General features: G+C 45.4%; 1 protein-coding gene and 1 pseudogene across 3 annotated transcripts in view; one reads left to right on the forward strand and one right to left on the reverse strand.

Moving 5' to 3' along the window:
- The window catches only part of ERCC6 (ERCC excision repair 6, chromatin remodeling factor), an 80,184-nt gene that overhangs the window by 17,781 nt on the left and 48,257 nt on the right, over positions 1-14,146 (reverse strand). For all 3 annotated transcript variants that reach the window (XM_066242279.1, XM_066242278.1, XM_066242280.1), the window contains 3 exons: positions 10,519-10,689; positions 9,866-10,042; positions 1,424-1,540 (listed from right to left, as the gene is read on the reverse strand). In XM_066242279.1, coding sequence (XP_066098376.1) covers positions 1,424-1,540; positions 9,866-10,042; positions 10,519-10,689 — 465 coding nt within the window. The remainder of the gene's footprint in view (positions 1-1,423; positions 1,541-9,865; positions 10,043-10,518; positions 10,690-14,146) is intronic.
- LOC136313409 (scaffold attachment factor B2-like) lies at positions 4,831-7,936 on the forward strand (annotated as a pseudogene).

A 14,146-nucleotide genomic window follows, 5' to 3' on the forward strand; every position in this document is an offset into this window, starting at 1 on the left:
CCATCTTCAAGTCCACCACCACCACCTCATAGCTGGACTTAATTCCTTGGCTGGTCATGTTCCCAGGGAATCTTCCTTAGTCACCCCTCAGCCACCTGCTGCATCTTCCCAGGAAACTCCCAAATCTCCTGCTTCTCTACTCCTTTCTCATAAGTGCTGAGCACTGTCAGGGCAGCATCCTGCTGCTGTCGGCCCTGGTCCCCTGGGATCCTCTGTGCATTCTCTGCCCAACACCTTCTGCAAACCCAAAATGGCTGTGACAACACTCGCCACTCTCCCCAAGCCACCCATCTACCTTTGTCCTAACCTCTACTTAAAAACTAGTTTTCACTCCCTAAAATGTATCCACTTCTTCATTCACCTCAGTCTTTTCCCTTTATTCTCAGAACAATAGGCTCCTGTTTGAAATCAAGAGCAACCCTTCAATCTTCTACCAGACCTAAACCTTCATCTTCCTCAGGAAAGAGTCCCACCTCTGAGCCTCTCCAAAAATTGAGGGGGAAACTCCTTCAAAGTGTCACGTACAATCACCATCTCCATGTCCTTGCTTTCTAGTCTCTCATGGACCCACACAACCCCAGAGGGCACTTCTGCTGACACCACTGAACCTGTTATGGACGAAGTCGCTAATAACTTCCTAGTTGCCAAACACCCCAGGGTGACTCTGCTTCCCCTGGCCCGTCCCTTGCCTTTACACAGGCCTCCAGTCTTCCCAGTCTGCACCATGACCGGTTGGCCCTGGTGAGCGGGCCAGCAATCTGACTACTTCCTCTGAGCCCTCTCCTTGCTCCTGCCCTCCAGCCACATCGGCCTCCTTGAATGTACTGACACTGCCCTACTTTCCATCCACCTAGAATGCTCTTCCTCCACAGTCTCCTATAACTCCCTCCTTCACCTTCTTTAGGCCCTGCTCACAGGGCGGTTTATCAGAGAAGTCTGCTCTGACCACCCTTAAAACAGTCTGCTTCCCCAGTCCTCGCCCTCATCAGCCCATCCCCCACACCCCACTCCATCTTCACCTCCACACTTACTACCACCAGCCATCTGATATACTTATTTATGACTGTCTCTCCTCAAGAAGGAATGTGAGTTCCGTACGGGCGAGTGTTTGCTTCATTCACTGCTATCTCTCAGGCATGTGTGTCACCTAGCACACTCTCTCTGTAACGTGAATGAACTGGGGACTTGAAGACAGAGAAGCTTAGAAAGAGTACTGTGGGATGTTAGTGAGAGACCTAAGCCTGTGGACAGAGAAGGAGCTCTGCCAGGGCAGGGCCGCAGCAGACTCACCAGCTGCACGCTGGTCTACACAAGTGTATAAGCCTGCCCCACAGCTCCTGCTCCTCACCAACTCCGCACGTGGAAGGTGGGACGGAGGGACGGGTACTTTAGCAATATTTTGGTGACCCCTGGATTTACAGACCTGTTCGTTTTTATCTGGTAAAGAGAGGCTCATTTTGACATCTGACTTCATTCTCCGCAGTAGGTATGGATTTATGGTGTCTCTTAAGACACATGCACACTTATAAGCAGTTTTAACCTTTAGTAAGATAGAAGAAACAATTACTGCATGGTTAAAGGATGCATTTCTTCTTACCTCTCAATTGATTCCAACGCTCAAAAAAAGAATTTTCAAAAGAATGAGCAATGATTATACAAAACTGATTGGAAATGACTAAAAAATGGTTTAGAAAAATCAGTATAAGTTAAACATGCTTCAGGAGGTGGGAAGCTTTCATAATAATATCAGTAAAAAAGAACTTAATAACCAAAATACACAAACAAAAGAACAATTAGCAATCTTTCACCCCATTCTTCTTTGCTTTAATTATTGTTGTAGAGTTAAACCCTAAAATAGAGATTTATTTGGTTCTCAGCTACCCTTTAGGGATCAAACTGCTTTCAAACAAATCTGCACGTATAAGCCTGTACTCTGCAAAAACTAGAAGGGAGATGCTACTCTGTGAGCTGAAATCAAACACTGCTACGAGGGAGCATGGCAGTATGAGCCATCGATGCTCGGCAAAGCCCACTGCTGCTGGAGACCCCAGAGAGTATGTGCAAGAAAAGCCCTGTGAGCCCAGAAATGAAAGGTCCCCACAGTCTGAAGGGAGCACCCGTTCTGTAATGCAGTGTGGCCACAGGAGGTGGGACTAACTGTGCTAGAAAACAGACCCTCACACAGAAAACTCTCTACAGTCCACTGCAAGGCAGACAAAGATTTCAGTAAATTACTGATAATAAAAAACAATCTAAATAGGTTTAACAACCTAGTAAATTACTCTTTAATGGAACAAGGAAAATTCCAACCAAAGTTTAAATTTAAGAAGAGTAGCTGCAAAATGAATGAGAGGTTGATCATAATAAATACAGAAGAACTCATGTTACATGGTAAGAAATAAAACATTTTAAAAGACCGTAAGAATACCTCAAGTGTATAAACGTGCACATGCATGCATGTGTGTTTCTCTTAGGTGTGTACGAGTGTTAAACATAAACAATAGGTTTTACAAGGACTTGCAGACAACCATAAAGCTCAGTATCATTTAGACCACGCGTCCCCAAACTGCGGCCCCCTGAGGCCATTAATCCAGCCCCCACTGCACTTCTGGAAGGGGCACCTCTTTCATTGGTGGTCAGTGAGAGGACCACTGTATTTGGCAGCCCTCCAATGGTCTGAGGGACAGTGAATTGGCCCCCTGTGTAAAAAGTTTGGAGACCCCTGATTTAGACATTGATTAAAATTACCTTTAAGATGATGATCAGGTACCTAGTACTTATTATGGGTTGTAACACAGAGATAGTTAAATTTCAGAATTTAACATTACAATCCAACCAAGGAGGCAAGTACTTGTTCAAATTCTTCCTAAAATACACATATAGTGTGTTAAGACTACACCACTTTCACCCCTCACCTCAACTCACTTTGCTCTCCCCTCCCCCGGGGACTGAGTGAGCTCATGGGTGATGCTTGAGAACCAGGGCTGGGCTACTGAGTGGCCCTGTCACTCATTCTATGCACCTTGTCCTGCCTATTCACTCTTCTGGAGAGTCCCACAGCTCTGGACCACTGCAGTGAACCAACAAGGTCAGAGTCCAGAGTGGCTGGGGACAGATCTGGTCTGCCTGTCACTGTCACACCCACTTATCCCTAGAGGAAGACCTTGGACTCCAGCCTGGGGTGAGGACAGGAGGGCAGGGAAGGCTGAGAGAACCAGTTTAGCCTTGATGTCAGCTGCATTCTCCAGACTGGTTTGAGGGAGCCTGAAGTTCAGGCAGTAAAGCTGACTGTACCTAATTCCCACCTGCCTCTTGTGTCTTTTCCTTTGTGAATGAGAACACAGGGAGGGGATCCACCTGTACCTCCCTACCTCTCCCACTTCCCCAGCACTGCGGGAACACAACACGCTACTCTGACAGGGTGGAGTGATAATTATTATCCAGCTCTGCCTCTTCCAGACCTAGGGGACCTTAAGTCAGTCACCAAGATGCTGAGCCTCAATAACCTTGAGCATGAAATGAGAGGTTCAATTAGATGATTCCGGGTTCCTTTCATTTCTAAAATCCTTTGCACAAGTTAAGAGTCCAATGCAAGAACAGTCCCTAGTTTTGGCAATTACTCTTCTTCCCCTCACCTTACCAACCTTTTAGGTATCAGCAGTCACCTACCCCCAGAAAGCCTTTCTTGATTCCCACAAGCTTTGACACTGGATTCTCCTCTGATCACAGACCTATCACCCTGTACTATGATCACGTTTACCACATTCCTCCCTGCACCTCCACAATGGACTGGAAATGCTATTCAGAGGCAGGTCCTGGTTGCCAGCCGCCTCCCGTAATTTTAGCCCCAGCCAGACACAGTAAGTATCTTCCTGGGATTCCACAATACATGGACCTAAACAGAAATAGGCACGTGAAAACAAACAAGAATGGTCAGTGCACAGACCTCTGAAACTAGACCTTCAAGGAGGGCACAGACAATATAACATGGTCTCTAAATGCTCCCTCACAAATGACTTGTTAATTTCAAAGGAGAAGTGGTAACTTCAGAGTTTAGAAATCTGGCTAATACTACCTCATCCAAGTAATCAGACCACCACCTACTAATATCAGCAACAAAGGGACAGACCAGCAGCATGTGCCTCCAGACAGGCAGCACCATGAAAGGCACGGGCACTTCTGTGATGTTCCTGCCAACACTGCACCACCTAACTCCAATCTGAATGAAAGACAAGCCCAAACTGAGTCAGTCATATTCTATAGAATACAGGCCTGTGGTCTTCTAAAATGTCAAGGACATCAAAAGGCCTAAGAAAAATTAGAGAAGCTGTACCAGGTTAAAGGAGACTAAAGAGGCCCTGCCCAGTTGGCTCAGCAGTAGAGCATCGGTCCAGAGTGTGGAGGTCCTGGGTTCAATTCCCAGTCAGGGCACACAGGAGAAGTACCCATCTGCTTCTCCACCCCTCCCACTTCTCACCCCCCCCCCCCCAGGCATGGCTAGAATGGTTCCAGCAAAGTTGGCCCTAGATGCTGAGGATAGCTCCATGGCCTCACCTCAGGTGCTAAAATAGCTCTGTTGTTGAGCAATGGAGCAGTGGCTCTAGATGGGCAGATAATTGCCCCCTAGTGGGCTTGCCACTGGAGGTGCATGCAGGAGTCTGTCTCTCTGTTTCCCCACCTCTCATGGAATGAATGAATGAATGAAGGGATGGATGAATGAATGAATGAAGAAGACTCAAAAGACACAGCTACTACCAGAAAAACTGGCAAAATGTGGATGACACATACTTTCAATAAAAAAAAAAAGAGACTGGAGATGGGAAACTCAGCATGGCGGAGACTGTTGGGGGGCCTGGCGATTCAGGTTCTGGTACGGCTGCTGTTGGTCTGGTCATCTCAGAGGCAGGGATGCGGCGGCTCAGCGAATTGCGGGTGATCGATCTGCGGGCGGAGCTGAAGAAGCGGAATCTGGACACAGGTGGCAACAAGAGTGTCCTAATGTAATGGAGCGACTCAAAAAGGCAGTTAAGGAAGAAGGACAGGATCCTGGTGAAATTGGTATCACATTGGACACCACAAACAAGAGGACAGTGAAGAGATGTGTTAAAGGACAGAAAACAGAAGAAGAAAACACAGAAGACAATGGGCTGGAAGAGGATTCCAGAGACAGGCAGGACGATGTGGAAGCAAGTTTTGAGAGTTTGCAGAATATTGATATGATGGATGTTAGTATGCTAGAAGAAGCTGAAGTCGAGAACAGCAGTGCCCCAGACTTTGGGGAGGATGGCACAGACAGCATTCTCAATTCCTTTTGTGATAGCAAAGAGTATGTGGCCACACAGCTGAGAGAGCTCCCAGCTCAGCTCACAGAACATGCTGTAGATGGGGAAGGCTTCGAGAGCACTTTGGATGCTTCATCATTGGACTTCAAAGTACCTTCAGATATTGAAGAACCACTTTTGGAGCCAGAAAATGAGAAAATACTCGACATTTTGGGGGAAACTTGTAAATCTGAGCCAGTAAAAGAAGAAGGTTCCGAGCTGGAGCAGCCATTTGCACAGCATACAAGTAGCGTGGGGCCAGACAGAAAGCTTGCGGAGGAAGAGGACCTTTTTGGCAGCGGCCATCCGGAGGAGGGTGATTTAGATTTGGCCAGCGAGTCAACAGCACAAGCTCAGTGGAGCAAGGCAGACACCCTGTTAGCGGTAGTGAAAAGGGAGCCCGTGGAGCAGACAGGCGGTGACGAGAGGACGGACTGTGAGCCTGTAGGGCTAGAGGAGCCAGTTGAGCAGAGTAGTAAAGCCTCAGAGTGCGCAGAAGCCTCTAGCGAGGAGGTCGTGGAAGCACCCCGGGAAGCCTCAAGCCCAGACTCCAGAGATAGCAAAGAAGACGTGAAGAAGTTTGCTTTTGAAGCTTGTAATGAAGTCCCTCCGGCTCCTAGAGTCCTCAGCCAGTGAGGGCGAAAATGAGTTCTTTTAAGGAAGAAAAAGATATAAAGCCAGTCATTAAAGATGAAAAAGGTCGTGTCAGCAGCAGTTCTGATAGGAATCTGTGGGTCAGTGGGCTGTCCTCCACAACTCGAGCAACAGATCTGAAGAATCTTTTCAGCAAGTATGGCAAGGTTGTCGGAGCCAAAGTGGTGACCAATGCTCGCAGTCCTGGGGCTCCGTGCTATGGCTTTGTTACCATGTCGACATCCGATGAGGCCACAAAGTGTATTAGCCATCTTCACAGAACTGAGCTGCATGGAAAAATGATCTCCGTAGAGAAGGCCAAAAATGAACCTGCTGGGAAAAAGCTCTCTGACAGAAAGGAGTGTGAAGTGAAGAAGGAAAAAGTATCCAGTGTTGACAGACATCATTCTGTGGAGATCAAAACTGAAAGAACCGTAATTAAGAAGGAAGAGAAGGTTGAGAGAAAGGAGGAGAAAAAGCCTGAAGACATTAAAAAGGAAGAAAAAGATGAAGACGAACTGAAACCAGGAACCACAAATCGGTCCAGAGTCAACAAATCAGGAAGCAGAGGAATGGAACGGACAGTCGGGATGGATAAATCAAAAGAAGAGCCTGTCAGCCCTGGCCGGTTGGCTCAGCGGTAGAGCATTGGCCTAGCGTGCGGAGGACCCGGGTTTGATTCCCGGCCAGGGCACACAGGAGAAGCGCCCATTTGCTTCTCCACCCCTCCGCCGCACTTTCCTCTCTGTCTCTCTCTTCCCCTCCCGCAGCCAAGGCTCCATTGGAGCAAAGATGGCCCGGGCGCTGGGGATGGCTCCTTGGCATCTGCCTCAGGCGCTAGATTGGCTCTGGTCGCAACATGGCGACGCCCAGGATGGGCAGAGCATCGCCCCCTGGTGGGCAGAGCGTTGCCCCTGGTGGGCGTGCCGGGTGGATCCCGGTCGGGCGCATGCGGGAGTCTGTCTGACTGTCTCTCCCTGTTTCCAGCTTCAGAAAAATGAAAAAAAAAAAAAAAAAAAGAAGAGCCTGTCATTAGTGTGAAAACCACAAGCAGATCAAAAGAAAGAAGCTCCAAGAGTCAGGATCGCAAATCAGAAAGCAAAGAGAAGAAAGACATTTTGTCGTTTGACAAAATCAAGGAGCAAAGAGAGTGAGAGCGCCAGAGGCAGTGGGAACGGGAAATCCGAGAGTCGGAAAGGCTGCGAGAGCGGGAGCAGCGCCTGGAAGCCTGGAAGGAGAAGGCACGGCTGCAGCGGGAGCACATGGAACTTGAGTGCCAGCGGCATCTCCTGGAGCGCGAGCGCATGGAGCGGAACGCAGGAAGGAGCAGAAGTGCATCCACCGTGAGCGGGAGGAGCTGCGCCCAGGGGCAGCTACGAGCAGGAGCAGCGGCAGGGGCTCCGGAGGCCCCATGATGATGGGCGGAGAGATGATGCCTATTGGCCAGGAGGAAAACGTGTGTCCCTAGAGGATAGGTACCGCCCAGACTTCTCTCGGTATGATCACCACTTCCATGATGTTGACCATCGAGACCTAGGCCAGTACCAAGACCATGCAGTCGAAAGGAGGGAAGGCTCAATCAAGGTCAGTGATGGGAGAACGAGATGGGCATGGAGGCCCACCAGAGCGCCACAGCCGGGACGGACTCTCGAGATGGCTGGGGGAGCTACAGCTCGGACAAGAGAATGAGCGAGGGCCGGGGACCACCACCTCCACCTAGGGGTGGACATGACTGGACGGAGCACAGTCAGAGGCTAGAAGAGCACCAGGAGTGTGTATGGCCGGGCATGGTCAACACAGGCACGGCCGGCCGGGAGCACGCCAGGTGGCTAGGCGAGGCGGCTTTGCACAAGGTGGGCATTCCCAGGGCCATGTGGTGCCCAGTGGAGGACTGGAAGGTGGAGGACTGCCCGGCCAGGACCCGGGCAGCAGAGTCCCCCCCCCACCCCCACCCATACCCCCAGTTCACTCGCCGCTACTAAACCCCACTCTTTCCACGTGTTCAGGTAGGCAGATGCACTGTTGAATCTCTTAGCCAGTTACCTTGAACTTGTGGAATCTTTTAAGAAACAAAAAACAAATCCTGCCACCATGTTGTAGCTCTGTAATATGTGAACTCACTTTTTTAAAAAAATAAATAAGCGTGTTCTTGTTCTGCCATTTTTGAAACAAGGTTTCTGTAATGAGGCATTCCATTTTCCAGTAATAAAAGTTTACGGTTCAAAAAAAAAAAAAAAGAAATATATATATATATATACACATACATATATATATCTCAATATGAAATTTCCTCCTCATTCTGATGTGGCAAAATGTTAGCAAAATGCTAAGAATTGGTGAATCTGAGTGAAGAATACATAGGAGTTTTTTTTATGATTCATGCAATTTTCTGTTCAATTTGAAATTATTTCAAAATAAGAAGTGTAAAAGACAAAAAAAAAAAAAAAAGCCTGACTAGGCGGTAGCACAGTGGATCAAGTCAGACTGGGACACAGAGGACCCAGGTTTGAAACTCAGAGGTCGCCAGCTTGAGCATGGGCTCCCCAGCTTGAGCACAGGGTCACTGGCTTGAGCGTTGGATCACAGACATGACCCAATGGTCACTGGCTTGAACCCAAAGGTCACTGGCTTGAAGCCCAAGGTTGCTAGCCTGAGCAAGGGGTCACTTGCTCTGCTATAGCCCCCACCCGAGTCAAGGCACATATGAGAAAGCAACCAATGAACAACTAAGGTGCCACAACAAAGAATTGATATTTCTCATCCCTCTCCCTTCTAGTCTGTCTGTCCTTATCTGTCCCTCTCACACATACACACATATACTCACACACACAGAAGTGTAAAAGAGAACACCATAAATGAAGAACAACAGGGAGTCAGTAGAGGAAGAGAGCCCTTACAAGAGTTAATTAAAATTATTCAGTCTCAAATGCACAAGTTATTAATGTTGCTGACAATCCTCTCATTTCAAAGGTTTAAAATACTTTAACTGAGAATTTAAAACATGTGAACCTGTCTTCTGGTGAAAGGCTTTCCTGTGGCTGTGGTTCAGTCCATCCAGGCTGTAAGGACCCTGCCCTCCCCTAGGCTGGGGCTGCCCTCTGGTCAGCACCTCGTCCTGGTGTTCCTGCCTGTGACAGCTCCAGTCTATGAGCCACCCAGGCTGACAATCTCTGGGGTCAGCTGCAATAACCTCACTACCACCCACCCTACTTCCTCTATCTTACCAGCCTCCACATCTTGTCATTCCACCTGAAAAGTTGCCTCTGGAGGCCCCTTCTCTCCACCTTCTTCCTTAGGGCCACCACGCAGATCCTAGTCGTCACCATCCTCACCCTTGGTGACTCCTGCAGGTCCCTCAGTGCCAGCTTCCTGTCCTAACCCTGCAGCCAGAGCAGCCTCTGAGAACAGCCCTCCTGCAGCCTCCTCCGAAGACAGCCTCAGGGCTCTGTCCTCTCTCTAGGCTCCCATTCCAGAGCCCAGAGCTTCCTGCTCCTTCCCACCAGCATCTCCAGTCGGATCAAGTAAGTCTCCTCACTGCCATGGAAACATATTGTGGCTGCTGCCTTTATCTAACACCCTTGCTCTTCTTGGCCTGCTTCCCCTCATTAGGATGAGGGATGCCCATCTCAGTAAGTCTACCCTGAACAATTCTCTCTGGTTTCCCCCTTTCTAAGACTTTATACCACTACCCCAATTTGCAATAAATTATATGCTGTCCAGAATGGATTCACTCATTTCATTTATTTCTGACTGCTCTTGAATATTTCACATGATTTTTAACTCACCTGGAGAAATATGAGCAATCGAGCAAAAATGATTTTGTGATTTTTATCAGATACCAATTTACAAGCTTGGCCATTTCTCTTATATTCTAAATGACTTGGCTACAAAGCATAATATTAAAGCGTTACCTGTACTGGGGAGGCATTTGAATACCCTCCCATAGTGATGGGGACTGAGAACTGCTCCATGAACACGGGCAACGTGCCCAACTTTCCTGGGAAGACAAAGTCAAAGAGCGACCACAGCTCCCGGAGGTTATTCTGCATCGGGGAGCCAGACAGGATGATGCGGTGAGGGGTGCGGAACTGTGGAGAGAACATGTGCTTAGTAAAGTCACCTTCTAACAGACAATCGCCAGCCCCACCCCAAAACACACCCACTCAATCAAGGGGGTTACTTAACCCCTTTAGGTATCATTTTGGTTTTCTCCAAAACATAGAAGACATTTTATGTAATTTAATTCTTTGATTACATAGGGAAAATTTTTTTTCTTATTGTTCAAGCTGAATACTATGGATTTGAGTTGGATTTGGTTTCATTCTAACTGATCCCTACAAGAGACTTTAAGTAATATTAGGTAATATGAACAATTAGAATTTTAAAAAACATGATTCAGAGCAAAAATAAAGAATTTCTTGCATTAAGGCAAAAATGTATATTTCAAATTCCTTATGCAAAAGCACACAAAAAGATTCAGTAAATGTGCTACTAAGATCAGGGAGTTTATTCTCAGTTAAACACTGTTTCCCGCCTGGAAACCATGTGTTATAAAATGTCCTACCTGTTTGCAGGCAAGGGTGATCGCAGCATTCGGATTGCGGATTTTGTGTCCTTCGTCCAAGATCACGTAGTGCCAGTCGTGCCTACTAATACCATCTTGCATCAGCCGAATGTAGGAGTAGGAAGTGATCAAAATTCCGTGACAATGAGCAATATCTCGAATTAATTTCTCCTACAATGATGATACAGTGGTAAAGCCAGTTTTAAATAAGACATTAAATTAAATAAGCATGACTCTTAAAATGACAATCTTCCAACCATGATGTAATCTAAAGCACTTTATAAATATGTATACCAACATAATACATACAATTGTAACTATACATTATCAGCAATGGAAGATTACTGTATGTTTCATTCACTTGTATGTAGTAAATACTAACATAGCCACTGTTGGAGGGGGAAGCTCCGAAGAAGACCACAAAACACTATAACATACTAATGCTTACTCAATTTTTCTTTCTTTTTTTAAAATTATTTTTAGAATTTAATAATGTATCGTTTTTGTTTTCTTGAATATTCAGAACATAGCTGCACATGTTTCATTTAAGACAAGAAATTTGAAAAATGTTATGTATTGCATTGTACATGACAGTGTCATGGGGTGAACAAAATAGATATCATTACATATGATTTTTCAACCCAATAAATAAAAATTAAGAGAATACAACTATTTCAACCAAGCTAAGTAAAAAACACCCTCTGTGTCAATCCTTGTTAAACTTAAAACAAGGTAGATAAAAAGTGACTGATTTTAAAACAAAAGCAAGAAGATGAGAGAAAAGCCAAGGAGATAAGAAAAACAAATCCAGGAGCTCTATCACATGAATTCCAGAAAGATGGAGTAGAATGATATCAAACAAGTATTTTTAAAATGGCAGAAAAAAATTCTGAGGAGACACTTGGGTCTATAGAGCAAAATATCCCAGAAACACTGAAAAGACTCAGACTTAGGCATATCCCTATGAGATGCCTGAATTCCAAAATTAAAGAGTGAGTAGCTTCTACTAAAGAAAACAAGAAGATTCCCTTCAGAGGAAAGACTCCACCTGTGTTGAAAATCTCTGCAACATTAAAATTTCAGAACACAGAGGGAAAATCGTTCCATACTTCCAGGGGAAGCAGTGATTGGAATTCTGCACAGATCCAAATGAACGTCATGCACAAGGAAAAACGAATCCCAGCTTCAGGCAGGCCAGGAGGGAAAGCACACCAGCAAGTGTGGGGCTGGTCCAGCACTGCGTGCATCTGAGCAGGGCGGCGGTCCTGGGGGACACACGGGCCTGCAGACAGCAGTGTTCCCACCCGGCACAGCCACTACACATGTGCACTCAGTCCATACTGACAGGGCAGTTCTGTCACTAAACTCCATCTGAGAGGGCACAGTGGCCCGAGACAGAGAGTGACGTGTCAGGTCGCACAGCTGCTAAGTGGTGGAGTCAGGATTTAAATACAGGAAAGAAGCCAACTCTAAAGATAGTGTTAACTAAGTATTAGGAAACGCTGCTTCCTACTTTACTATAAAAGAAAAAATTTAAGGGAAAATTACATGTAATAGGCATACCAATTCTTAAAATAAATTATTAAAACAATAAATACATATTAAAACTTTTAAATACTAATGAAACTTATAAAATGACCTAAAGTATAAAAAGGAATATATTTTTAAGCACTGTTACAATTCTGGTTTAGTTTAACAAAACCTAGAGTAAGAATAGGGGAAAATAAAAGAGTACTAAAAATCCCACCTATTCCAAGGGTAGACAGGGGGGCATAGGTCACAGATGCTGTTTAAGTCTTAAATGCAAGAGAAAAACAGGTTGACACACATTTGTAAACCATTTATGCCCACTTACTGATTAATAGTTGCTACTTCAGCATGAGTGTGAAAAAAAGAAATAAATTATAGAACTAGCAAACCACTACTGGGAAGAAAGAACGAAACATGCCAGGGGTCACATGCACAGTGGGCTATTAGCAGCTGGATTTTCCACTGGGTAAGTGTTGCAAAAACACAGTCTTGTGTTTAAAAGACCCAAATGAGACTTGACTGAAAGATGAAATTATGGCAATTGTCAAAGATAGATCAAGGAAATGCAAACAAAAACAGGGCAGGATAAGAAATATAAATATCAGACAAAAAGAACCAAACAGAAAAAAGAGGGATGTTTTATATTTTAAAGGAGACAACATAAAGAAAGAAGAGCCATGAACCTCTCACTAAGATAAAACATGAAAGCATAGCCCTTCGAGCTCCCATGACAAAGCGCACATCCACAGCCTGCAAGGGACCCAACCACAGCCTCTCCGAGCTCCAGAGGCCAGAAGAGAGAAGATATCAAACAAAAACCTAGATACAAAGGATCTGAGCACCATCATCAGTGAGCTCCTGTGCTTGGTACCAGCAGAGCTGCCGGCCACACACAGAATGCACCTTATTTACACTGTCAGAGGGCTGAAATCAAACTCAGCAGTCAACAGTCTGCTAAAAGAGGATACTGGGAGGATAAATAACAAAAACAAAAATTAGTGACTCTTAAAGAAAAAACCTGGTAGAAGTGATAAAGCAAAAACTAAACGATTCTTTGAAAAGACCAGAGAGAACTAACTGACAAACCTCTACAGATTCAGCTGGAACACAGACTCAGCCACGCAGCCTGAGAAGTATGGAAGGCGTCTACAACCATACCCTGAACTTGCCAATCTCGACTGATCTCGGAAGCTAAGCAGGATCGGGCCTGGTTAGTACTTAAATGGGAGAACTATGGCAGGAGTGACTGCAGAAACAGTGCAAACATCAGCCATTCTGTGTGTATCTAATGCCAAAATCCCTGAACACCTGACAGAGGACAATTGTTAAAAAATAAACCACCAAAATGTACCCAAGAACAATGAGACAAAGCAACGCTACCAATACTGAAGAACTTGAAAAAGATGTTAAGTCCTTCCCACCAAAAGTTTTCAATAGTAAAGTAGGAATCGATTGTTATTTAAACTGTTCCAAAATACAGGAAAAAACAGAACACATTCCAAATCATTAATACAAAGCTAGCAAAATGCTGTTTTCAAAACTGAAAGACATAACACATTAGAGATTTATTACTTTATAAATAAAATTTAGCAATATATTAACCTAATAAGGCTTATTACAGGAATAGATGAATAGGTAAATATCAGGAAACCTAATACAATAATTCATGTAATCACAATCATATAAATTTTATAAAATTCAACATCTTCAAAAATGGTATCACAATAAACCAGGATTACAACATTTTTAAATTACATAGAGTACAACAGGGTTTAACAAGGGCTAACAAAATTTTGAAAGATGTTAGTCAACAGGAAGACTTGTCTTCTCACATGTCACAATACACCTCAGACCCCCAGAGCTAGTGACTCTGCTCTAAAGAGTAACCACAGGGCCCGAGGCCCATGGAAGGTTCCGTGGAGGAGAGTCACATCACTGCTCTTTTCCCACCTTCCTACTCGCAGGTCTCAGGGCCTGCACAACACTGCATTACAGCCACACCAGATGTAACCATTTCCTGACCTTCCACCTCATGATGAAGGTACCAGTGAAGACTTTGGGACCCACAGCCTCACAACACACGTGCCAGCTCTCAGGA

The sequence above is a fragment of the Saccopteryx bilineata genome, chromosome 9 (assembly GCF_036850765.1).
Source record: "Saccopteryx bilineata isolate mSacBil1 chromosome 9, mSacBil1_pri_phased_curated, whole genome shotgun sequence".
Lineage (NCBI taxonomy): Eukaryota > Metazoa > Chordata > Mammalia > Chiroptera > Emballonuridae > Saccopteryx > Saccopteryx bilineata.